The sequence below is a fragment of the Staurois parvus genome, unplaced genomic scaffold (genome assembly GCF_062004578.1).
Source record: "Staurois parvus isolate SC_StPar_1 unplaced genomic scaffold, SC_StPar_1.0 ptg000303l, whole genome shotgun sequence".
Lineage (NCBI taxonomy): Eukaryota > Metazoa > Chordata > Amphibia > Anura > Ranidae > Staurois > Staurois parvus.
Window position 1 is genome coordinate 4390885 of NW_028318099.1, and position 26246 is coordinate 4417130.

General features: G+C 40.9%; 1 protein-coding gene across 6 annotated transcripts in view; it reads right to left on the reverse strand.

Moving 5' to 3' along the window:
- FAM13C (family with sequence similarity 13 member C) overlaps nucleotides 1-26246 on the reverse strand; it is a 185134-nt gene that overhangs the window by 134964 nt on the left and 23924 nt on the right. For all 6 annotated transcript variants that reach the window (XM_089683151.1, XM_089683152.1, XM_089683156.1 and 3 more), the window contains exon 2: nucleotides 23733-23789. In XM_089683151.1, coding sequence (XP_089539277.1) covers nucleotides 23733-23789 — 57 coding nt within the window. The remainder of the gene's footprint in view (nucleotides 1-23732; nucleotides 23790-26246) is intronic.

The following is a 26246-nucleotide window of genomic DNA, read 5'->3' on the forward strand; positions in this document are numbered from 1 at the left end:
TGTTTAATATATATCTTGTTGCAAGGTATGCTAGTTAAAACAGAAGAACAAGCACAAAAAAAAACCCCAAAACATGCAAGTAGTGGGAGTTTTCTTTTCCTGATGCAATGTCTACACAGAACTTTGCTTCTATTCTGCTTTGGATCTAAGCCCTGCTTCAGCTCTATCCCAACCCTACCATACAACACCCCAAGACCTTCAGCATATGTCTGTCATACTGGTATTGGAATGTTAAATTAAGGTGGTGGAGTTTAGCTGTGTCAGGGAAGGGGATTTGCACCCAGTGCTCATTTCTCACTTTGTAATTGCGAATCAGTGATATTAAACCCAAAACCAAAAATGTAATCTACTGCAGCTCACCGATCATTAGATGTGGTGGCTGCATCAGTTTTATTTTCTTTGACTTTTTGCCTTCTCTTTTTCACCTGGTGAACTGGCCAGTAACGCACCTCTTGTATTAGTGAGAAAACTCTGACAATTCTCTGTCTGTTTTGCCTCCTGTGCTAATTCTTCCAGTCGGGGGAGGAGTTTTAAATCTACCAGCAGATTTAAATACAATAACAAACTGAAGCCAGACATTTATTCATTTACATGAATAAATAAAAGCTGATCATTTTAATCACCCCTACCAGTGTTAAATGGTCTTTCTCATCCATTCAAACTGATTCTGCTGGAGAGCTTGTGCTTCTGTAAAACAGACTTACTGACCAGATCACCAGATGAAAATAGAAGAAAGAAAGCCTAAAAAGGAAACGAAACGAATGCAGCCATCACTTCACAAAATTGGTAAGCTGCAATATAATAAATGTATGCTTTCAGGTTTAATACTGCTATAAATCTCTGTGCTAATGAGAGATTTACCTACTTGCTGGAAGTCCTCCTTTGCAACACACTAAAATCAATATGATTGTAATGAGATAATTACCAACATATTTTATTAACCCGGGGATACCCTTGCTTAAGTGATTTACATCTGCTGGTAAAAGAGCCAAAACAACAATTTTAATAAGGCCTTGGGCCTCAAGCACACAGGATGTTAAAAAAAAAAAAAAACTCTTAGAAGCTGTCCTCCTGACGGCAGCGTTTTTGCAGAAAAAATATCTGATGCTTGTAAAGTATCTTGAGCTTTTACAAGCGTTTAGCCATGTGCACAAGCGTCAAGCGCTTGAGCGTTAACTCATTTCATTGGCCAGAATGATAATTTGATAATTGGCCAGAATGAAAGGAACGCTCAAGTGCTAAACGCGCCTAGCGTTTTAGATGTGTTTAGCCACATCAAGCGGTTTTTTATGCCAAAGAGCTGCTGCTCCTGGACGCACTGGCGCTGGGTCTTTTTTTTTCCTGCTGGTAAATGCTACCGCTACTAAAAGCTTCTAAAAGTCTATGTGTGCATGGGCACATAGGATAACATAGAGGGCCATTTGAAAACTGTAAGAAAAAATGCCTGATGCCCCTAAAGTTGGCTGCAAAAACTCCCTGTGTGCATGACGCCTGTGTGTGCGTAAATTGACAGCTCTATATAAAGTACCCCTAATAAATAAAATGACACCTAAATGGTCTATCTTGAGTCTAGCAAAAAAAATGCTAGTATGTATGTAGCCTTAGTATTTCATCCTTGCAGATTATTATGTTATATTCATAACCAAAGCAATAAATATATAATAGTTTGTGCACAGTAACTTCCCTTTTTGCCATTCATACAGAAACAAAATTGCATGAACCATATGAAGCAGCTCGGCTGATGTTTCGTGACCACAGGACACAAAATTTATGACTGCCCAAACTCACATGACATGGGTCACCGCACTAAATTACATTCTCTTTTGTAAAAATGACAAGCAGAACCCCTGAATCCAGATCCAGTAAGCCTGATTAAATTCATTATGGTTGCATTAACCCAGTGACCAAGTAATTTATCACAATATTGTTCTCCAAGGACTGGTATATATAATAAGATTGATCATGTTTTAACAAATTGTTAACAGATACCTATTACTCAATTTCTACAATTGTATTAACCTTTGGGAAACCACACAACTAAATCATGATCAGAGATCAGTCAGCTTTAACTGTTGGATCCTGTCCTTTAGAACACATTAAGGAACCATTATTAGAAGATTAGAGCCTGTTTAAAGCAGAGCCAAAACCTCATACCCTTCACAGTCAAGGAAGTTGCCATATCTGCCTCTGTTTGATCTGCAGTTGCCATGGTGCTGCACAAGTGTCCACTGATGACACCAGCCATTTGACAGCTTGACGGTAGATTGAAGGTTGATAGTGAACATAAGCAACTAGTAATGATAACAGTTACCATTCAAAGCACGTCTTGAATGTAATGGGTTTTTGTAAACTATTAAATTGGTGGGTTTAGTTCCACTTTAGTCATTCGAGCTATAGAAGGTTCTACCCCCTTTATGACCAAGCCATTTTTTGCTATTTAGCTACTTTAACTGGTAATTGAATGGTCATGCAATGCTGTACCCAAAAGAAATTTATTTTCTATTATAAAAAGGAAAAAAGTGAAAATTTTGAAAAAAAAAATATGTTTTACCTTGTTATAAAACATATCCAATTAAAAAGAAATCAAAATTTCTTCACAAATTTAGGCCTAAATGTATTTTATTTTGCTACATATCTTTGGAAAAAAAATCCCAACACATGTATAGTGATTGGTTTGTGTGAAAGTTATAGCAGCTACAAACTATGGTATACTGTATATACTAGTAATGGCAGTGATCAGGAAATTATAGTGGGATGGTGGCGGCAGGCAATCTGACACTAACTGATGCTGGCTGAGAGGTACACTAACATCACCAGTGACACTAATATAGTGATCAGTGATAATGCTATACACTGTCACTGTACTGACACTGGCTGGGAATGAACTAGGGGCAATCATAGGGTTAACTGTGCCTAAAATGTGTAATGTGTGCTGCTTTTTTTTTTACTCAATAGCGGTTTGTTTCTTCACCTGCAAAGCAAGAAGAAGGAACAAACAGGATCTTTCCCACTGTATATAGCCCTGTGTGTTTGTCAACACAAGGCTTTGGGCTGTGATTGTAAACAGCCGATCAGCAGGTGTCAGCCATGAATAACTGTCTGAAACCTGTTGACAAAATCCCGCTGTGCCCAATTACAGTGGAAGTGGGCTGGGGTGCGCACGTGCCCTGAACCCGGAAGACACTGCCGACATACAGGTACGTGATTGTCCCTATATGTATGAGTCGCTGAGGAGTTGGCAAGTGGTTAAGAAATTTTACCATTCTAATTTACCAATAAATAAAATATGTGTCATGAAAATGTGCATGCAGAACTGCACAGAGAACTTGAGGATTGTGGTGTAAACAGGCCCCTAAGAAGATAATGTGGTGAGCTTTAGAATCAAGTTTTCATGGTTGTATGTGCATTTGCTGGGGAAGTGGGGAAGGAATTTTGACTTGCCTGTAAATGCTATATCTTGGCATACAGTGCAGGTGGAGGTCCTCTAGAAGTGCTGCCATAACTTATCTGGGACAAGAGATGGTTCATGGCATTCTGCAAACCTGTCTGTCCTTGGGAAGATTTGGTTAATTTCAGAGAATAAATCAGTTGGGGGAAGAGTTTCGAAATCTATTTGTTTTCCCATGAATAGAACTTTCTTTTGGTGGTATTTAATTGCCTGTGCATTTTAAATTTTTTGCGCTATTAAAAAAAAGCCGACAATTTTGAGAAAAAAAAATCCAATTATGTGTAAATTAATTGGTTTGTGTGAAAGTTATTGAGTTTACAAATGACGGAATATATACTGGGATTTTTATTTTTTTTTTACTAGTAATGGCAGCAATCAGCGACTTTTAGCGGGACTGCGACGGGCATTCTGACACAGGGGGGGAATTGACTTTGTGTCACTGACATCCCCAGTGACACCAATACAGTAATCAGTGCTAATAAAAAGCACTGACACTGTACTAATGGCACTGGGCAGGAAGGGATTAACATGTGGGGTGATCAAAGAGTTAGCGGTGTGCTGTTTTACTATTTGCTGTGTGTGTGTGCTTGCTTCACTGTAAGCACACTGCTTTGCATGGCTCTGCTATGCAAATCCATGCAAAGCAGCATGCAGAAGCTGAAAGGGGAGAGAATTGTATTGTTTACATACAGTTCTCTTCCGCCATTGGTAATGCTCCTCGATCACCGGCGAGTAATCATCTGGTGGGACCTGGTGATTGACAGCCGAGGTACATGCCCCCTACCCGGAAATGCAAAATCACGTGTATATATACACATTATTTTGTGCACCCATGCTGACCTGTAGCAGTATTACTGCAGACGGGAAGCAGTAATACTGCTACAGGGCAGACGGGAAGCAGATAAAGTATAGTCCTGGAATAAAGGATTGTGTTGGTTGTTCATTGCCCTAGCCCATTTAGCTGCAGCTTGTCAGACAGAAATTGCACCAATAGCTGGTTGCAGAGCTGGGCCTGCAAGTGAAAAGAGTCAATATAAGAGCATCTCAAACTGACAGACTGAGATGACAGGGTCCACTACCATTTTTTGTGAACTTTTTTTCCACTTGGCAATGATTTTCGGAGCAGCAAAAATATTTACTGAATTGACCTAAGTATCATAAATTGCCAATTCTACTTTTTCATGAACAGGGAAGGTCTTTTTAGATTTAGAAGGTCTCTTTGTACCCAAAGGGACACAGCGAGACAGGGCAGCTTCAAGTGTGACAATGCAGAAGCTTTTGCACACAGCAGAAGTGAGCATATCAAGATTGACAAACACATTGCAGGAAGCCTGTAACATCAGATGCATAGGTGAGAAATGTTCTGTGGCCTCCTCTAACACTGCCTCTGGGTCCTCTTCATTTCCTTCTATGTCTTTCTCTGCTAGGGTGGGCATATCGGGATCTGACTCAGGTGGAGACCGTAGAGCTGGAAAATGAGCCTAGTGCTTTTGAGCCCTGTGACAGCTATATTAAAGCTGTTGTCTGAAGAATTGTAACTTAGTTGCAGAAAACTCTGCCCTAGTCAGATAGGCTGCTTGTTGCGTGCCTGAGATAGAGCTAGAATTGAATGCAGAGACTTATGCTATATATGGGGTGCTGTTCCAGTGCAAGGCCTTGCCACTATGAGGCCGAGTGTTGTGCAGGCCTTTGGCAAAGCAATAGCTCTTTTGAGCTTCTGCCATGGCTCCCTTTCACCGGGTTTCTGCCATTGCTATGGGTGAGGGTATTCTCTTGTGTGGTACTCATAGAGTAGGGTATGGAAATGGTTTAAGTGTGTCTGAAAAGGAGTATGCAGCAACCATAGTGCAGACAGACCTGAAGCAAAGTCCTCATGGAAAAAGAGCACAAAGGAAGCATATAAGTTCTTTATAGGGGGCTCTAGGCAGAGTGACGGTAAAGTGTTAAACCTTTAGTGTGATGGAACAACTAGTCATCCACCTGAGAAAAAGCTCTGAGTGATTGAATTTTAGTGCTAAGGTTAAAAAAGTTTATATTGTAAATAAATTCCAAACTCAGTCCCGGTTTTTTTATGTTAATAATAAGTTCTAATGTATGAAAGCATACTATTCAGAGCCCTGAAGAATTCACGTGTTAGTGTGACGTAACGCGTAGGAATAGAGCATGGTGATGTCATTACGTTTGGATGGTAATCGCCATCTTGGGACTCCTTGTATGTACACCTGACTGTGGGTTACAGAGTACATGCCTGCTGGGTCTGTGACCCTTGTTTTTATCGGAGTAGCCATTTGGCTGTTTTTGAATTTTAATAAATATCTAATTACTACACTATGGAAGTTCTATCTGACTTCTTTTTGAGTAATTTGAAGACCCCTTAAAGATGTGTTTGATCGTTTATATGATTTCAGTGGGAGCTGTTCCTGTGTCCACCTAAAGGGAGAGATCCATCCAACCAGGGATCATCCGGGGATACTGATTGCTCTTTGACTCCTTGAGGGTCGAATTTTTGAGGTGAGCGCACACACTAGAAGGTGATGGATAAAATTGGCACCATAAATATGAGCACGCAACAAAAAGTGGGAATTCAAAAGTTGAAGAATTGAAAAATCTGGATTTTTATATTATATATTTTTTTTGTGCTGGAATTACAGTATTTTTTTCACTTGTTGGGACTAATTTCTTCACTTCTTGGGCCTTTTTTTAATTTATTTATATCAATTAATATATGTCAAAGTTTTATAATTGGTCACTTTGATTTTATATTTGCTTTGGCATGTATTTCACCTTTAATTAAGGTAATAAGGATACACAAGGTTTATGAATATTCTTTTACTTTAATATTATGATTTGACAATACATTATTTTAGTATTTACAGCGCTACACCATTTGTTCAAAATACTATTCAGAATTGTGTGGCTATGGATTATATGTTCCTTTTGCTGGTCCAGGCTTTGCCAATCATGATGGTCATACCCCCGGTGGAGTCTCTAGGGTCTGGGTTCCATAGGGATGAACCATGACCCTGGAGCTGTACAAAGTGCCAATACTCTGGATAAAATGCACCAGTAATACGAAGCAAGAAATCACATGACACCCCCTACAGACTAGCAACAATTACTTTAATGCATTGATAGTAAGAAACTGTTAACCCTGCAAGTTAGTGTAACCTTTTAAATGTTATTTCTTTTACCTCAAACCAAGTTTAATCCTTCTTTCTAAAAACAGGAAGAATATTATAGCGCAATGCAATGTGTGTGTTCACATGAATGTTCACATTTGGCTTTCAGTTCTTTGTTTTTTGTTCCCTTTTTAAAGTACAGTTGATGTACTGTAAAAAAAAAAAAAAAAAAAAAAAACATAATTCTAACAGTTATTTATAAAACCATGCAGATTAGGGAAGACATGAATTGCATGGTAGTATCCTTCCTGCTTTTACAAAGCATTAAAACTGGATTGAAGTAACACAATGACATTTGGCTAAAAATGCAAGCATTTCCTAAAAGGAACTTTCCATACAGGAATAAGGGAGCAATCATTATGGACTTGTTCTTAAGGGAGCTCTCATTACTGACTTGTTTTACTGCATGGCGTGCGGGACCACTGTTTCCTTACAGAGACAAAGGGTCCTTCTCTACAGCAAGCTGTCAGAAGACAGGTTTTTCTGCTCAGGCTGTGACTGCTCTCAAAAAGGACTTCCCACGCAGTTTGATTTGTGTTTGTACCTGTGATATATTTAGCTGACTTAATCACTTCCTGTCCATCCATTGTATAGATGGCTGGAAGTGAGATTCACCCATATGTCCTCCTGTATCTGCAGCTCTGCGCCGTGGTGTCGCCTTTCATCGCTGTGTCCCTCGGACACTGTGGTTCACAGACTGGGATACAAGACAGTGAAATTGGCACTGTACCATGTGATCACTGTGACCAATCACAGCAATCAAACTTGTAAACAGAGGCTGCATGATGCAGCCTTTGAATGGTTTCCTCTCATCCGCTGGAGTGTATTCATTAATACACCATTTAATAAATTTTATTTTCAGTAACCGAGTTCAACTTTGTATTCATCTGTTGCAATCCCCTATATAGGAGAGTTAAAACTTATGGGTCTGGGGGGTGTTGTTAGGATTAGAGATACAGCACAAGGAGCCAACAGTAGGAGAGAGCAGAGTAAAAGAGCAATGAATTCATCAGACTACTACTTTTACAATACAGTCACAGGCTGGGGGAAAGACAAGACCAATAAGTGCTATTTAACTGCGGAGAGGAAAACCAGGTCTCCTGCCCTGGCAGTGTATCAGAGCGTTCTCCCATAATCAAGGAGCCACAAACAGCAGGCTAATGAGGAGGAAGAGTTCCCAGACAGCAGAGGCTGTCATCAAAGTCTCTGGATCGGAGGGTGCTCAGGTAAGGATTGGGGGGGCACTGCACACAGGTTTTTTACCTTCATGTATAAAATACATGAAGTTAAAAAAACCTTGAGCCTTTAGAACCACTTTAAGTTTGATCAAATAGGATTTACCAAAAGGGAGGCAAGTCTCTGGTGCTACCAGGAGGATATCTGATATTATACATTATGCTGAAACTAGTCAAACGCCTTCTCTGCTCTATCTTTGGATTCAGAGAAGGCATTTTATAGAATACAATGTCACTTGTATTGCTGAAGTTTCGTTTTTAGGGGCCCATTCTCTCTGCCATCCTTTCTAAGACATTATCAACTGCACCTATTAGGGGTTCCCACTGTCCCCATCAGTTTTCAATTGACTAATTCTTCTTTTCCTCAAATGGGAAGAAGATCTCAATTCTACCTTTACCACCTCTCAATGGTGCATAGCCCTTCAGTCTATGAGGGGCGTTCAAGTCAAACTGAAACTTTTGAGTTTATATAATAAAAAGGACACATTCAAGCAGTGGAAACTGCATTTATTTTTCAACATACTCCCCTGCTACATTTATACACTTATCCCAATGTTTAACTAATGCCTGAAAAATCCTATGACAGCCTGCTTCACTTCTTCAAAATTGTGTCCACCGTTTCCACAGAAAGATTCATCTCTTGTGCAATTTCACAACAGGTTATACGTTGATTATCCAGGATCAGGCTTTTCATGTGCTGCATGTTCACAGGAATGACTGCTGTGGGCTGGAAACCACCAGTCACTAAAACGCACCCGTCACTGACAGACATATGGCCATCTTTGAAACTTTTATAACTTTCAAATGTCTTGCTGTGGCTGAACGTCTCATCACCATACTATGCTTGAAGTCTTCTATAGATATCTGCGAGTTTTATGCCTTCATTCACAAGAAACTTCATCAACACACACTTTTCCATGCACGCACTAACACTGTTGCCTGCTATCTTGATTAACAGTCTCTGGACTAGACTGTGACATGTGCGCCACCTATAAGTAATAGGACACACTTGCCACTTACATGTAGTACCGCCACACTAGCATCCTTTTTATACCTGCAAAATTAAAAGTCCTGTTTTGACTTGAACGCCCCTCGTAACTGGTGCCCTCAGAATCTGGAGCAGCTGCACATGGTAGCCAAATCAGCATCTAACTTCATCTAGTTCAATTAAGCTTTGGGAATAAAACCTGGAAGCGATTGGTTTGTATACAGATTTTGCACTCTCTAGTTCTAGTAAATAATCCCCATTAGTGAGCAACATTAGGAGATGGCACAAAAAAAAAACCCAAAAACACTGGAGACAGCATCTTACACCGTGTTTTCTGGCTCAGTTTTCACACACCCACTCTCCTCTATGCTGGTGAGGATGTGGTCAAAGTGGAAATTTAATGCACATCTTATGGTCCTATAAAAATTTAACTAGTTTCTGGTGGAAAAGCTTTCAGATTATTTTAGAGGTAACTGGGATTCTGTTGTCCCCTAAACCATTTCAATCTCTTCTCAATCCCTTTAAAAAATTGAGGACACTGGACATGCTGCACATGACCAAAAAAAAAAGTAATTAAAAGTACATAGGACGTTTAGAGCACATGCATTCTTTCTGCCCCAGCTCTGGCGCATCCCCCCTCCAAGTTGACAGCAATTCTCAGATCTGAAAATGAAGCCTAGAGTTGATGTATTCATGCAGCAGCTCTAGAAGCTCCTACTGTCAAGGAAAGAACTGTCTGCTTCAGTGTCAGGTGGATCTTCACTTCTCCCAGCTTCAGCTTCCCTTACTGAGATCCTCGTCAGCCACCGCTTAAGACCTGCACCGCCATGTTTGTGTGTGACGTCATCAGGGACCTGCCAGCACTTAGCTGGCGGGCATTTTCTGCATTAGGGTAAATACCTTCTAGTATCAGCTCCCCCCAGCCCCCTCTAAATACATACAGTTGCAAGAAAAAGTATGTGAACCCCTTGGGATTACGTGGAGTTTTGCATGAATTGAGCACAAAATGTGCTTTGAACGTCATCTAAGTCACAACAATAGAAGAACACAGTCTGCTGAACATAATACTACACAAACATTAGATGTTGCCATGGTTTAATTGCACATAACATGTAAACATTCACAGTGCAGGGAGGAAAAAGTATGTGAGGACCTAGCTTAATGACTTCTCCCAGAGCTAATTGGAGCCAGGAATGAGCTAACCTTGACTCCAATCAGTGTGATGATACTGGATGTGTTGCTGACAGCTGTCCTGCCCTTAAAAAACACACACCTGTTTTGGGTTTACTGGTTTCAAGAAGCACTGTCTGATGTGAACCATGCCTCGCAGAAAGGAGCTCTCAGAAGACCTACGATCAAGAATTGTTGACTTGCATGAAGCTGTAAAGGGTTACAAAAGTATCTCCAAAAGCCTTGATGTTCATGTGTCCACGGTAAGACAGACTGTCTACAAATGGAGAAAGTTTAGCACTGTTGCTACTCTCCCTAGGCGTGGTCGTTCTGTAAAAATGACTGCAAGAGCACAGCGCAGAATGCTGCATGAGGTAAAGAAGAATCCCAGAGTATCAGCTAAAGACCTACAGAAATCTCTGGCACATGCTAACATTTTTGTTGACACATCTACAATAAGGAAAACATTAAACAAGAATGGAGTACATGGGAGGACACCACGGAGGAAGCCATTGCTGTCCAAAAAGAATATTGCAGCACGTTTGAAGTTTGCAAAAGAGCACCTGGATGTTCCACAGCACTACTGGCAAAATATACTGTGAAGAGATGAAACCAAGATTGAGTTGTTTGGGAAGAACACAGAACACTATGTGTGGAGAAAAAAAGGCACAGCACACCAACATCAAAACCTCATCCCCACTGTAAAACATGGCGGAGGGAGCATCATGGTTTGGGGCTGCTTTGCTGCCTCAGGGCTTGGATGGATTGTTGTCATTGATGGGAAAATGAATTCCAGAGTTTATCAAGACATTTTGCAGGAAAACGTACGACCATCTGTCCGCTAACTGAAGCTCCGCAGAGGATGGGTGATGCAACAGGACAATGACCCAAAGCATACAAGTAATTCAACAAAACAATGGCTGCAACAGCACAGAATACGCCTTCTGGAGTGGCCCAGTCAGAGTCCTGACCTCAACCCGATTTGAAATGCTGTAGCATGACCTTAAGAGAGCGATTCACACCAGACATCCCAAGAATATTGCTACACTGAAACAGTTTTGTGAAGAGGAGTGGTCCAAAATTACTCCAGATCGTTGTGCAGGTCTGATCTGCAACTACAGGAAACGTTTGGTTGAGGTTATTGCTGCCAAAGGAGGGTCAACCAGTTATTAAGTCCAAAGGTTCACATAGTTTTTCCTCCATGCACTGTGAATGTTTACATGTTATGTGCAAATAAGCCATAGCAACATCTAATGTTTGTGTAGTATTATGTTCAGCAAACTGTGTTCTTCTATTGTTGCGACTTAGATGACGTTCAGAGCACATTTTATGCCCAATTCATGCAAAACTCCACGTAATCCCAAGGGGTTCACATACTTTTTCTTGCAACTGTACCTGAGCTTGATCCAGCGCTGTGCCTCACAGGACAGAGAACCAGCAGCAGGAACCAATGGCTCAGTCAAATCCTGTCAGCAGGGAGTGGGGCCAAGCCATGGTGTCTGTATTTATAGACACAAGCAACATGACATGGGATGGAGCCCGCATAAGTGCCCCAATAGAAAGTGGCTTGCTATGGGGGACACTCGCTGAAAAGGAGGATCCAGGAATACCAGCAAGGGACCCCAGAAAAGAAGGTTCAGAGCTGTTTAAAGAAGAAAAAAAATAGGAAGGCTTAGAATCGCTTTAATCTGGAGTTGCTATATACTGTACATTGAGGAGCTCTGGCAACTGCTTCTGTCAAAAAAAAAAAAAAAAAACTGCCTGCCACAGAACACTGTTCAGACATACCAATAAAGAGATACAAAGTAACATTTTTACTTTTGTATCTACTGTGATTCATTCATCTGGAGATCAAAGGGTTGGGTTTCGATCTCCAGATGATGCCAGTTAGTCCTCATGCACACAGAACTGTAAAAAAAAAACAAAAAAAAAACAACTCTCCTAGAAGCCTTCCTCCAGGCAGCAGCGTTTTTTTGAGAAAAACCACCCGACACTCGTAAAAATATCTAAGTGTTTACAGATGTCAATCGCTTTGGTGTTTATTCATTTAATTAGCCAGAATAATAATTTATCCTGGCCATTGAAATGAATTAACGTTGACGCACTAAATGCACCTAGTGTTAACATGCATCTAAATAATCAAAATTTTTTCTACCAAAATGCTGCTGCTCCTGGACGCACCGGTCCTGGATTTTTTTCCTGCCTGTAAATGCTCTTGCCACTAAAAGCTCCTAAAAGTCTATGTATGGATGAACACAGAGGATAACATGGAGGGCCGTTTACAAGCAGAAAAAAAACAAAACAAAAATGTCTGATGCCCCTCAAAAGTGTCTCATTTTGGATAGAGTAGGGGAGGGTTAAAACCCCTGTCTGTTTTTTTGCCATAAGTGTCCAATTGGGGAGATTTACCTTTACTTCCTGTCCTCTAGACAAAATAGAAAGTGAGAGAAAATCCCTGAAAATGAAGGGAATCCCTTGAGGCCACCAGGTCACCAGAACTAGTGTCTTCGTTAGAGGATTTACCCTCTCTTCCAGTTCTGTTCTATACTTCCACTTTTGATGATAATAGTATACAGGACAAATAGAAAGGGTGAATCTCCCAAACGGGGACAAAGACAGCAATAAAAACCTCATGGGTATCCTAAACCATCTCCACTCTATTTGTCAACCAGTCCTGATTAACTCCTCCCCCGACTTTCAAATATTACGGTTCTGCTTTTTTATCACTGTTTAATTAACCACTTGATGACTGGGCTGTAGCTGAATGACAACCACAGTGCGGTCATCTAGTTCTGGGAGGGCTTCATATGACGTCTTCCAGAACCATGCCTCCCACACGCCCCCTGGGGTGCGCACCCCACCAGCTTTGTGATTGCTGTGTCCATTGTCCAATGACACAGCTGATCACAATGTAGATACAGTTGCCAGTTATCGGCTGCACTTTCCTCACGCTGTCACAGCATGAGTAAAGAGCAGGTGCGGACTGACCATTTGGTAACTCGGGCACTGCCCGAGGGCCCAGGGTCAGTAGGGGGCCCCATGAGATTCCCCTGGTACCTTTTTCATAGGCTTTTTGAGTTTGGGCAAGGACACAGGGGCCCCATGATCCCCTATTGCCCGGGGGCCCCATGAGTTGTCAGTCCGCCCCTGGTAAAGAGGATAACCAGTAATCGTCAAGTGTATTTAAAAAAAATCAGAGGCAGTCCAGTGCAATCCCCAGCCCCAACAGTGTCCATCAGTGCAGTCCCAACGGTGTCCATCAGTACTGCCAGTCTCAGTGCCACCAGTTAATGTCCATCAGTGTCCTGCCAGGCAGTGCTGCCAATCAGTGCAGCCTATTGGTGCTGCCTATCAGTGCTCATCAGAGCCACCTCATCAGTACCCATCAGTGCAGCCTCAACAACGTCCATCAGTGCAGCCTCATCAGCGCACATCAGTGAAGGAGAAACATTTCCTGTTTGAAACTAAGAAAAAAAAAGTTTATTTCAAAATTTCTGGTCTTTTTTTCATTTGTTTAGCAAAAATAAACCCATTGGTGATTAAATATCACCAAAAGAAAGCTCTATATGTGTCAAAAAATGATAAAAATTTCATGTGTACAGTGTTGAATGACTTTGCAATAGTCAAAGTGCAACAGCACTGAAAGTTGAAAATTGGCCTCGGTGGGAAGGGGGTGAATATGCCCAATAGGCAAGTGGTTAACCATCACTATTTAAACATTTTGCAATACTATGCATCAGAATCTATGCAATGCTATGCATCATGTTAAACAGGATAAATTATAGAATAAAATGCTTTTATCATACAGTAACACTATTACATTAACACAGATCAAAACAGTGTTTTTTTTTTTATTTTGTTACCTTTTTTGTCTAAGGAAAGGAAATTTAGCTAGACAATATCACAAAAAGAAAGCCTTTTTGTCCTTAATATAACAACATATGTAATTAAAGTTAGTCCTCATGCACAATGAACGTTTTTACAGTTGCGATTTTTGGCTTTTGACATTTTTGTCTACAGCCAGTAAACTCTCCAGCATGTTGTCCTGTGTGTCCTTGTACACAGACTGTAATCAACGTTTTTTTGCCAGGGCGGTTTTTGGCTGGAAAAAAACCCTCAGAACTAGTGGGTTTCTAGAGGAGTTTTTTAGCTGTAAAAATACTCAAATGCTGAAAAATGTAGCAAACCAGCATTTTTGGACTTTTTTTGACCAAAAAAAATCATTTTTTTTGTCAAATAAAAACTGTAAAAAATGCTAAAAAATGCAAACACAAAAAACTAAAAAACTGCAGCAAAAACGCCACTAAATGCTAATACAAAAACACTAAAAAAAACTCACGCTTTTAACGTGACTTTACACAGCTAATGTTACAAGTGTTTTTAAAAACGCCCAGTGTGCATGGAGCCTTACTGCTGAATAAACAGGCCCATAGCAGAAAAGTAAAATGTGGTTCATAGTGTTCAGGTGTGAGAGGGGGATGTAATTAAGGTATCCCTCCAAATAATTTTTGAAGTTGTAAATTAGCACTTTAAATAACAGAATTGGCAGACGTACATGTAAAGATAAAGTTGAGACAGGAATTCAGCTCCTTTGTAAAAAGTGAAGGCACTCTATGAGTTAATTCCAAGAGGTGCATGATAGCTCCTGGACTTACCTCTATTTTAAAATCAGAAAGCTTTATAGAACTACTGGAAAACCGCTCTCTCTGTAGTTCTGGGAGCCTGATGCTGGACCTTCTGGTCTCATTATCTTCAACAGTAGAATCGCTGTAGCTACTATGCCCACCCTTCCCCTCCTCCTGCCCAATCACAGAAGCCTTTGTATTATGTGAACTCATTCACAAAATACAAAGGCTTCCGTGAATGGGCAGCAGAGAAAGGTATAGCTGCTCTCCTCTTTCACAGCCCTGCTCCAGCAAAACCATAAACCTGTTCAATATAAATAAAAGAGAGGAGGGGGTTTGCACCTTCTTGGATAGAACTCATTGTGCGCCTTCACTTTTTACAAAGTGGCTGAATTCCTGGAACTCAGCTTTAAGGAAGAAACAGTATAGAACATAAACACCAAGTAAAAGAGATAGTACATTAATAGCCAGATTGCTATATTATTGAAAATAAATAGAGACTCAGTGAAGAGAAAACAAATACTAAGAAAGAGAGGCAACAAAATGACAGCAGATTAAGATATAGAAACATTCCATTTAATTGAAAGCAATTTAAAAAAAGGATGACTATCTAACGAACTTTATTTATTAATACTATAAAAATGATGGGCATAAAAAGTAAGATCTAATTTCTTAGAATGGTAAAAGGAGACATCTGGGGTCACTAAAAAAATAAACATACATACTCATCTCTATGCTGCAGCATTGCTGTGATGCTGCAGCTGTCCCTGAACAGCTCTAAGCCTAAGAACTGAGCAACAACATAACTACTGATTGCTCAGTTCTCTGTCAGCTCTGAGCAGAGAGCGATACTATCAATCACCAATCTCTGCACTGCCTCACCAGTACCCACTGGAACACCAAGGTGGGGGGGGGGCAACCACTCTGCCACGCCCTGAGAGCTGGAGCCAGCTGTCAATCAGGAATATGAGCAGGTCCCAACAAAATGTATTTTATATATACGTTTTTACTTCTATGATGCTGTTGAAGATTTACCTCTATTTCCTGTCTGGCAAAACCATTGCTCGGGCAGAAAGGAGAGCTCTCTAATTCTAAAAACAAGAAAAAAACACAACAACAACACGGGTACTAACGCTTTCTCACATATTTAAAAATTATAGAATTCATTTCTAAATAAAGAAAAAACTACTGATGCTCCTGTGATACATAATGAAGGCACACAATTCCTGTCAGACTACAAAAGAGGCCAGACTGTGGAATTTCAAGCATACCCAATGTAACCAAATTAAAGCTATTTATAAGTCTAGAAATACTGCTAATGTCTTCTTATTACTGCTATTATTACATTACGTGGAAAACTGGTGCTGTCACAAACACACTGCAAGGGGATGATCCCTACGACTTCAAAGTAATAATTTCTTTGGACCAAAGCCAACAGAACACTTGAGGAGTTGGAGTTTGAAAGTTTAAAATAGTTTTACAGAAACAGAGGTGATTTATTTTATGTTGTGTCACCAGCATTATATTGTCAGGAATGTTTTGTAGTGCAATGCTTACAGAAACATTGAAAGTCACTATTTGCATAAGGTTAGGCAAATCACCAAACTATCCTCCTGACAATGCTCAAAGCTTGCCAACAGGTCCCCCAGGCACTGAGTACTACATAGCTGAATGAGAAGGGTAGTGTGTGTGAACTATACATTACTATATATACATTTGTTAAAAAAAAATGGAAGAATCCAGTAAGGCATTTGTTTACAGTTCTGTATAGCACATCAAAATGTGAGTTCTTTTTATATTGATAATGTTTTAAATGGATGATTTGCCATACAAGCCTCTCTTATTTTTACTGAATTATGGCTGAAAGGAGAGCCTGCACATTGGAGGAGGTAAAAAGCATAAACAGAGAGTGGATCTAGCTAAAGTGCACATTTTAACCAACTTACAGATAAGTGACCAAGACCATCTGGTGAGTACTTATCCCTTACTGTGTGCACTGTAGTGAGCGATTCATGAAACTGGTGGAAGACACAGAGGAGTCATTGGAAACTGTCTAAAACATTTTGCACTGAGCACATTATTTCCAAGGCCATAGTTCTGGAAGATGAGGAATTGTTTCACAGTGGATTATTTTCTATGATAAATACAGTTTCATTTGAACTGGGTGTTTGCAGATTATGATTGTTATTTCAGTTGTTGATGTATAATTTCATTTGTCACTTGATGGTTTAGAGACGGTTCAGGTGCGGAGCAGGGGCGGACTGACCATTTGGAAACTAGGGCACTGCCCGAGGGCCCGGAGTCAGTAGGGGGCCCCATGAGATGCCCCTGGTACCTTTTTCATAGGCTTTTTTGAGTTTGGGCAAGGACACAGGGGCCCCATGATCCCCTATTGCCCGGGGGCCCCATGAGTTGTCAGTCCGCCCCTGGTGCGGAGTACAGGCTATTGACTACTATGGGGACCGTATCTAAAATGCAAACATCATTAGTTGTGAACAGGATAAAATCCTGACCTGAACCTGATCTAAAGTTGACCTGAATCGGTGAACAAATACTGGATCAATTAGCTGTGAACCCTGAACTTCAATCCGCACCGCACGTGTGTGAGTGCAGATTCACACATGTGCGGTGCAGATCGAACCTCAAGTTTCACAGCTAATTGACGCAGTAGCTGTTCACCTGTTCAGGTCAGGTTTACATTAGGTTCAGGACAGGATCAGCTCAGGATTTTATCTTGTTCAAACATATGAGGTTTAGAAATAGTTTCCACAGTAGTCAACCTGGAATCCGCACCTGAACCTGACCGCACTGCTCAGAAATTGTACATGACTCTTTTTTAAACCACACTTAATCCGCACTGGCAGTGTACTGGTCATATGTGAACAGGCACCATAGGAAGCAATGTTATTTCACGTCAAGCAGATTAGATGCAGTTTACATATATTACATTACATTGAGTTTATATAGCGCCAAAGGGTTTGCTCAGCGCTGTACAATAGAGGGGAGGACAATACATGAAACATTACAGCAACTACAAACAGCACACGAGGGGTTATAGGGCCCTACTCTTTCGAGCTTACAATCTATATGAACAGGCACTAAATCAGCACTAACAGATGCCTCTGTTCACAATTCATTGGACCTTTCACTTACAGCCCTAAAGGGTATCTCCACTTTCATAGAAAAAAAGACAAAATTTTAATCTGCCTATAAGATCCATGTCTTGGAGTAAAGTACAGGACACAAGCTAAGTATTCATAGACTGAGTTATAGGCTCCAACCTTTGTGTGATCGAACACTGGCAAAGCTTTTGAAACACATGCCTCCTTACAAACCTACCCTATTCCATGAGTCCTCAGTTTTCTAGCAAGCAATGTAACACAAAAATAGAAGAGAGGGTGTCCTGTATTGTACCCTGACCTTGGGATGTCCCCAGGCAATGAATGAGAAGGGTGGGTAGCAACTCGGAAAAAACACTGTGCCAACAGGCTTAAATACAACAAGGGTAAACAGAACCAACTTCAGAGTGCCACTGCAAGAACCCTGCGGCTGAAAGCTGCATCCGCAGAAGAATGAGCGCTACCTGGTAAAACTTGAACATGTATTAATAGACCAGGTTTCTACCTTAAAGCAATTACCTAGTTTTCTCTGAAAAAAAATAAGTCAGTAGCTACAAAGCCTGTAGCTGCTGACTTTTAGAAAACAGCCACTCACCTGTGTGGGCACCCGGCAGTGACAGCTTGTGGCTTCACAGCCGAGTGCCCATTGTGCATGCGTGAGCAGCGCTGCACATTGTGAATTGTCCCACAGTCTTCTGAGACCTGTCACAAGTCTCAGAAGACTGCGAGGAGGGAAGAGAGGAGGAGAGCTTCTGCTTCTGATCACCTAGGTGGTCGGAGTGGAAGTAGGAGTGGGTACCTGGTCCCCAAAGGTGCCAATCCTTCATGGGGAGTGGGGGACCAGTCTATAAAGTGGAACTTCCCATTCTGGGTGGAGCCCGGCTTTAAATAGCTTGGCCACAGAGGCTTGGTGCCAGAATGCCCAGGAAGACCCATCAATCTGGTGTAGAGGACACAGAAAGAGGTTTTTTACCTTTAGAGTGTAACCTCTAGCAATCAGGTGCCTTATCCATCTAGTGATGTTGGACTTAGAAGCAAGATGTCTCTTGAGAGGTCCTGAAGATGGGATAAATAGGGGAGTCCATCTTCCCGATAGAAGCTATTGCTTTAAAGTAAACTTTGATGGCCCTGACTATATCCAGGCAATGAAGAGCAATTTCATTTGGGTGCTTTTGAGCAGAGCACAAAAGATGGAAGAACTAGGTCTTCATTGAGGTGGAAGACCGATTCCATTTAATTAGTCTGGAGCATGTCTGTGTACCAGGTTCTTCTGGGTCAGTTTGGCTTCTCTTGCTCTATTTTGTGGAGCAGGCAGGATAGAATGCCCAATGTAGGTAAGCACAGATTTGCCTGAAATGAGGCCAGGAGATTATCGGATTAAGGAATCCTGTGCCAGTGCTAGAAGATCCTTGTTTCCTAGCCACAAAAAGAGGTAGCTTGTTGAATCTGGAGGCCAGGATATCTGCATCCAAAGTCCCCCATTTCTGATATATCAGGTGGTAGGCGGTCCTGGAGAAGGACCCCTTCATCAGACAGTAGTGGCTGAGGTAATTCACATTCCATTTGTCCAATGTTGGGATGTGGACCACAGAGATTACTAGACAGTGCATCTCTGTCAGTGAGATGATCTGGCTTCCTTCAAAAGTTACCCGACTCCTGGTGCCACTTTGGCCTACATCAACCACCAATGTTTGAATGCAACACTTGGAACCTCATTCTGTAAGGACACCCAATCAGGATGCAGAGTCATTCTTACAGCTTTAAATTGCTTCTCTGGAAGGAAAACCTTTGATTTGGACGTGTCCAGGATCAGACTCAAGCATTCCAGGTGAATGCCAGGTGAATATCAAGAGATAGCTTGACAGCATACTTTTGGAAGCTGATCACCCAGCCAAAAGCCTGGAGCATCTGAATTGTCCTGTGGATGTTTGCAGAAAGTTGGAAAACAGACAGGTCCTTCAGAAGAAGATTGCCTAGATAATCTGTGACCTAGATGCTTGGAGTAAGATCTTAAAAGGGTGAGAGGAGGTGCTAGGACCTCTATGAATACGGTACTCAGAACAGACGATAGGCCAAAAGGAAGCTCGATGAGCTAAAAATCTCCCATTGCAAAGTGTAGACACTGTAGACACTGATGAGTTGGATAAATGGAAATATGCAAGTAGGCATCTTAGATGTCTATGGACGCCAGGTATTAAACTTGTCTCAGAGAGGCAAATAATGACCTTGAGTATTCAAATGTTTGTAATTTGAAGGAATTTGTTGCAGAGTTTTAAATTCAGAATAGGACAAATGGTTCCTGTTGGAACTATGAACAGATTTGAGTAAAATCCTTTGAAACAGTTTTGTTGCAGTACCAGGCACAATGACTCCCTGGGACATGAGGTGGTTCAGTGCATTTTGCAAATCTTACTGTCCTTGGGAAGTTTGTGGTTGGTTTGAAAGAAGAAAGGGGTAAGGTTTTAGAAATGTATACCCTTTTGAATCCAGCCATTGAACCCACAGGTCTGAGAGGTCTGTGACTCAAAGAGAGGCAAATTGTAACAGAGCTTCCCCCCCAAATGTAATTAGTGAGGCACCCCTTTATTGTAAAAAGGTTATGGGAAAGGCTTGATGGACTTGGTGAGCCAAGCCTTGCACTGAAAGAAAGGGCTGAACTTATGAAGTGGAGTACAGACAAGTACTCTGCATTTTGAGGAGCCAAGTGCTCGTAAGTAAGGTGGTTTTAGGATCTTTCACTTTGAAAGTAAAACCTTCTCGTCTCTGACCTCTTTGTAGGTCTCTTTGTACCCAAAGGGTCATGTTAATATGGAAGAGCGTAAGTTTGAACAATGCCAAGGATTTTGAGGACAGAGGCAACAAGCTTTACGATGTTAGCAAGCATGTTGCATGAACTCCCTCTTCAATATGGTGACAAATGGGAGAGCAGCAGCTTCTCCCAATTCTGCCTCAATATCCTCTTAATTTATTTTGTGTCTGCGTCCTCTAGGATAGGAATATCAGGATCTGACTCCAGATGAGAAACAGGAGTAGAAGGAGAGGCAGGGCATTTTTGAGGCTTGGATGGAGATGGCTGTATTAAGGCTATAACCCGTCAGAGTAAATGTGACAGATTCAGTGGTTTCTGCCTTAGTCAAATAGGCCGCTAGTTGTGTGCCTGAAATAAAGATAGAATTGGATGCTGAGACCAGTGTTAGAGCTGGTTCTTGTTCCAATGCAAGGGGCACATCGTCATTATGAGGTTGAGTGTTGTGTGGGCCTTCAGCAGAGCAAATCTTTGCCTGTGATTTTGCATCAACTCCCTTTGCCTGGTGTCCGCCATAGCTACAAGTGAGGGTATTCCCCTGTGGGGTACTTATGAAATAGGGGGCGGAGTAGAGGGCAAGCATGTCCATAATGAGTATATGGTAATCCAGGTGTAGCCCTTCCTGTAACAAATCCTTGTGGTGAAAGGACAGGAGGAAGCACCTGAGTACTCTATAGGGCTCTAGGGGGAAGGGGCGTTAAAGAATGTGGCCAATGGTGTGACGTAACAACTGGTCATCCACTTGAGACTGAGTTCTAAATGGTTGAATTTTAGTGCCAAGTTTGAAACATTTTCACGGTGAGGCGAGTACATTCCAAACATAGTCCTGTTATTTACAAGAACGGTCAGAGATACAGGGTGACTGTCTTACCTGTCCATGACACTGGACTATAAATAAAATCTAGACTTTGCCTGTCACAATGGGCAAAACCAGAAGAGGTTTTGAGGGACTGGGTTCCATAGTGATGGAACACAGTCCTTAACCTGTATATTACCCTGCAGCTAACCCAACACATTGCACCAAGTGCCAAGGTGAGAGCCCATGCAGGATTCAGTGCCCAAAGCATCATTATAGGCCATCCCCATAGTGTGAGGTTTAGGTATGGCTCCCAAGGTTTTATTGAGGTTGCGCTGATCCAGACAACTATGACAGCACTGGAAACTGAAAAATTTCCTGAAAATTAAATGGGGTATATATAGGCTGATAATCAGTTGGTTAAACAGTACTTTCCTATGAGAAACAAAAATGAATTACTACATGTTAATAGTGTATTAACATATAAAACCACAACTCAAGTTACCGTGTACATGTCCATGAATTTCAAAAACACATTTATTATAGTAAATTAACCCTAGTGTCATGCTTAAACTATGGACTAAACACGAAGACACTGTTTATAACACATCATGGCTGAAGCTAGAGTGTAAAATCACAGAACTTGCAATTCATTAAATAAACCATGCACACTTAGGCCTATGTTGTCATTCAGACAATAAGACAAGCATATAGAACCTCAAAACATGGTTCATGAATTGCAGCAATGGTATATTTTTATTTTTCCATATAGGTTTTTAATGGCTAAGTTCACTATTTGAATACATTTCCCTATGCAGTCAAGGGAACCTGGTAAATTAAAAATAAACACTGAGCAGCTTTTACAAACTTTTATTTCATTTTAATGCCATACTTGTAAGTCTTTGCAGCACCCCACAGCCTTGACCAAAAATGTACATTTTCAGTGTTCTCTCATCCTGCCTAGACGATTGGACAGATTATACATTGTGTGTTCAGCACCAGCGTAACAGGAGCAAGCCCTCAAAATTAGATAATTCGTAATGCACTTTTTTCATCTTGCCATACTGGGCTTTAAAATTCTAACTGTGGGTGGCCCTGCCGGCACAACCCGGCTTGACAAAATGCAAATGAAAACCTGAAGGAACCGGGTGGAAAATTGTCAGCCTAACAGTGACTACATTGTATCAGTTAGCAATTTGGGTGGTGCAGCTGCATGATAACAAGAGTGCTTCATCCACACTCTTTAGCATGAATGGAGGAATTTTATATTCTCTTGTTCATCCTGCTGGCTGAAGGAGAAAAATCAAGCCTTGTATGTCTAGCTTTAGATGGGTATAAAAACCGATGGAGAAAAGGAAAGGTAGGGGGAACAAAGCCAACACCTCTCTTTACTCCCACCTGTGTCCTACATTAGAATAAATACATACATAACCAGCACCATTACTCCAAAATTCATCAAAAAACATTTTGAAGGATAAAAATGTTCAGCCTGTATATTCTGCACATCAGACCAAACTAAATTCACCAGTGTCCAGTGAAAATTCATGCATTTCAGCCTAGAAAGTAAACTTTAAGTACATAATTGCTTTCCAACACCAACCTGGGTTTTAGTAGCTGCTGGCTTCATCCATACTGGGTCAGATCTGGAGCAGAGTGGCTCATCCACAAAACTCCTGGCTGGCTATTATCCCCTTGACCAAGAGGAAAAAAGTGCCTAGCGTCCTTGCAGGTTTTGGTTTCAGATTCAAAGTGTGTCATTAGTGAAGCCACTTCTGCCTACCTCAGTGCCATACACAGCAAAGTGAAGAAAATGTAATTTCAATGCATTCCAAGTACCGGAAGTTGCACATGCTCAGCCACCCAAATCCCATGCTCTACTCCATGGTGCATGGGCAGGCAGTGGTGCTGGGGCCAAGCCTGGCAAGATGGAGGCAGTGTCTCCTCTACGAAGAGGCTAGGTGCCCCAAGCCCCAGAACCAAATTCATCCTTGCCTCAGCTTAGAGATATTACTTCAAGACCCCCTGAAGCCAAATTTACGCTTAGGAATTGTGTAATGCAGTAAAGGCTACCTTTTTTAAGCCACCTGAAAAGCATACTAGCTAGGAAAATCTTAAAATCTTTAAAAAAGAGAAACCCTAAAACCTTACCAGGAAAGCCAGAAATAAATATAAAATAACATGGGATGAAAAGAATAATGTAATCTTCCCACATCCTATCCTGACAGCAACAGGAAAACTATGAGGTTAATCCTTTTAATATTCTCTGCATGTTTCCTGTCCTGTTCAGGAGAGAGAATCTTGGTTGACTGTTGTGCAGGATGGGGAAATGAGTGTCAGTGTTAGATTAAAAAAATATAATATCTCACCTGAGCTTGGAACAGACAGTTTGGTCCTCATGTAGGGAGGGGGATTCACATTCGTTCCTTGAAAAAAAGAAAAGTAGAACATTTCAGATATGCTATAATATAAGCAACTGACCATTAAAGTTTCCCTAAAGCCAATTTTTTTTAGAGATAAATAAGTGCAGAGGGGTTAGAACCCCTGTAAGGTTTTTTAAATTGTGTTCTTGTTAGGGAGATTCAGCCCCACCATTTGTCCTAGAGACCATTGTCATTAGGTGAGGAAAAATTTTAAAATTTGAGCACTCATTAGAACAGCAAAAGAAGGGCAATCTTCAAATGGGACACTTTGGGAAACACACTTCACTTTTATGCAGTGTCTACAGAATAGGCAGTCAAGGAAAACCTCCCCAATTCAGCATAAAAAAAAAAAACTGATGGGAGTTTTAAATTGTTCAGCATGTTTTCTTTTAAATGTACGAGGCAGACAAAAAAAATACAATAAATGACAGTGTAAGACAATTTGGAATTAATATAGATTTCAGTTTTGCAATTTACTTTTTGCGATCTATTAATCGCTTTCACATATACATATTTCCTGAATCTAGTTATTCTAATGGGAACAAATCTTTAAGAAATGGTTAGCTAATAAATATGGGTAACAAGCAGTTTCACATACTCAAGACAACACAGATAAAATTTTCAGTTTGTTGAACTTTAAAGCCCAAAGTTCAAAGTAGCGTGCAGAACAAGAGGAAGCAGAGGAATCCAAGGAAGAAGCAAGTTTGCAGAGGGGAGAGGAGGACACACAGGAGAAGACCTGAAAGGGAAGTACAGGCTGGAGAGAGGAGCCTTGGTGTCCTATGTTTCCTTTCCTGACCCTTGAAGAAGTGCTATCAGTGCAGAAACATCTAAAGACAGAGTGATCTATTCTACAGCCATTGTCGCCCAGCTTGGGGATTTTGTGGCTTGTATTGCCTCGATCACCATCCAGTTTGCGGAGACAGTTATCAAGCCACTGACAGGCAGGCATCCAAGGGCATCTTAGTGTTTAAGGCTTCGGGGTTAATTTACTAAAATTGGAAAGTGCAAAATCTGGTGCAGCTGTGAATGATAGCCAATCAGCTTCTGACTTCAGCTTTTTCAATGAAACTTTGGCAATAAAACCTGGAAGCTGATTGTTTACTATGCAGAGCTGCACCAGATTGCAGATGCATGCTCCAGTTTTAGCAAAAAACCACTATGTGTCTATGAGAATCACTGATCATTAAGTGGAGCGAAATCCTGATCGGATGTGCCGTATCCAGATTAAATTAATTTGGCAGAATTTGGGGTACAGTTTCCTTCATGAGAGTTTGACCTTTGCAGTGAGGGTAAATCTACCAAGTGAGAGTATACCTTTAGGGGATCCAGTGGAAAATTCGCATCACCCATCCTGTGTTCAGCTGATTGTGGTTTTTCACCCAGATCACGGTTTATTTTACAGACTTTGAGTACATTATTTTGGTACAGTTTTTTTTTACTGTTTATTATGTATTTGATTATTTGTTGTGTTATTTTTACATCTTTGATTTGGATTATTTTTATAATACCCATGTCTGTTGCAATATAGATGTTCACAATTGGATGAATAATTTTCACAAGTGCAGCACTCATTATTAATACTTAAAATCTGAAGTAATCTTGAATGTCATTCGTCAAGTCTTCGACTGTACTGAGAATTTTTGTATGCTTCTGGTACAAATGTTCATTCAAAAATCTACTAGTGTGTCATTGGCCAGCTTTACTATCAGGGATTCAAGGCTACAATATAATATTAAGATATGAGACATGTTAATTACTTCAACTGGACCAGATCTTTTGTTTTAGTAAAAAAAAAAAAAAAATGGTTACAAAGGATATACTAATAGTTAAATGCCTGCTCAGTACAGCTGGATTTGCCCTATGAGCTATCCTTGAAAATATGAGCTTAAAGTGACAGTCATGAGATACCAACGGTTGGATTCCTTTTGAAAATGCTAGTTACCTGGCTCCATCTCATAAGTTTGTTTGAGTCACTAAGCTGGGAAACGAAAAAACACAAAAGTGTCAACATATGTATTTTTAGTTGTTTGACTGGGTTGAACTGTAAAACCTTGAAGCAGAATTCACACAGTGGCTGTGTGTTAACACGTGTTAATTAAAGCAGCACACTATAAACTTTGCTGTGCGTTGAAATCTTTTAAATAAAGCACCTGTATGTTTTTTGCCCCAATGCAGTGGACCACAATGTGTTAACACAGAGGTGGCTGTGCATTGCATTACCAGCACACAGATGTGAGAAGGTATTATACATTACTGTTAAATATAAATGCAAAACCACCTTTCTTAGAATTCAGACATTTAGTGCTTTTAACGGAAATATCCATCAAAGCTTTGTGTCTGACACTGCAGATCATACACGTGTCAAAAACAGAGGTTTTGAACCATGTTTTTACCATCCCCTAACCATTCCCCTTTTTGCTGCAAAAGGCAGCTGCTCGGGGGGGGGGGGGGGAGGGA